Source organism: Leptonychotes weddellii, unplaced genomic scaffold, assembly GCF_054177405.1.
Source record: "Leptonychotes weddellii isolate Sample4059 unplaced genomic scaffold, ASM5417740v2 HiC_scaffold_21268, whole genome shotgun sequence".
Taxonomy (NCBI): Eukaryota; Metazoa; Chordata; class Mammalia; order Carnivora; family Phocidae; genus Leptonychotes; species Leptonychotes weddellii.
In genome coordinates this window covers 1-1,196 of record NW_027800221.1, presented here as the reverse complement: position 1 = coordinate 1,196, position 1,196 = coordinate 1, and the positions used below count along the sequence as shown (strand labels likewise).

At 68.9% G+C, this 1,196-nt stretch overlaps 1 protein-coding gene across 1 annotated transcript; it reads left to right on the top strand.

The window, feature by feature from the left end:
* Positions 1–805: 805 nt before the first annotated feature.
* Positions 806–1,192, top strand: H1-1 (H1.1 linker histone, cluster member; the record flags this gene model as incomplete). Its single annotated transcript, XM_006735890.3, has 1 exon — positions 806–1,192. A coding segment is annotated over exon 1 (352 nt), but the record flags the coding sequence as incomplete, so codon positions are not given.
* Positions 1,193–1,196: the final 4 nt, after the last annotated feature.

The window sequence follows — 1,196 nt, the reverse complement described above, 5'->3', positions numbered from 1 at the left end:
CGGAGCGGTCCGTCCGGCCAGCGCCTCTTCAACGCCCCTGGTGCGCGGGGCTGGGAGCTGTTGCGGAGCGAGGGCGCGCTGCCGGGGAACAGCAGCCCCTGTCCGTCGGCCCCGGCCCGCGGCGTGTGGGGAGGCCGAAGAGGCACCGGGGGCGCGTCAAGGGCACCGGACTGCAGGCGCAACTTGGCGTTCACTCACGGGAAGGTTGTGTATCGTTTCCCACACGTGCCGCTGGCGTGTTAGCCGCGGTGGCAGCGAGTTGGGGTGTTTGCCACGCTACTCCTTTGACCAAAATTCATGAGAGGTCTTGACCAGGCGTGTCCCGCTTCGGCGTCGCCGGGGCAATGGCGTTGAGGACTGGTCCCAGACTCCTGCACACCGCCCTCCCCCCCACACCCCGCTTTCCTCTCTCCCTCCCGGGCCATTCAGGACGCGCGACCTTTTACACTCAGTGCGGATTAGGAACGGGCGCCCCTGACGACGCCTCCCTGGATTCTTATTTGGCTGCCTCGTTTACAAACTGCTCTTCCTCCGCCCCCCGGAATCAAAAGGCTTGTTCCATAAGGGGAAGCGGCACCGTCTGGCGTTAATGGGCTGCGGAGCCCGACCCCTCCCCGCCCAGAAGTGCGGGCTGCGCGAGGCGACAGGGCTGCCGCCGCACAGTCGCCTCGGGGACGCGCTGAGGGCCGCGGCGCAGGGGGCGCTAGGGGGCGAGAGGCGGGCGCCGGCGAGCACCAATCACAGCGCGGCCCCGCCCTATAAATAGGCCGCGCCCGGAGCGCCGGCGTCTTCCTGCTCAGTCAGGTCCTCGCAGCTCGCTCGGTCCGCTCCGCTCTCACCATGTCTGAGACCGCGCCGCCCGCGCCGGCCACCTCCACTCCCCCCGAGAAGCCCGCGGCCGGCAAGAAAGCCAAGAGGCCGGCCAAGGCTGCGGCTGCCGCCAAAAAGAAGCCCACGGGCCCCTCCGTGTCGGAGCTGATCGTGCAGGCGGTGTCCTCCTCCAAGGAGCGCAGCGGCGTGTCCCTGGCCGCGCTCAAGAAGGCGCTCGCGGCCGCCGGCTACGACGTGGAGAAGAACAACAGCCGCATCAAGCTGGGCCTCAAGAGCCTGGTGAGCAAGGGCACCCTGGTGCAGACCAAGGGCACCGGCGCCTCGGGCTCCTTCAAGCTCAACAAGAAGGCGGCCTCCGGGGAAGC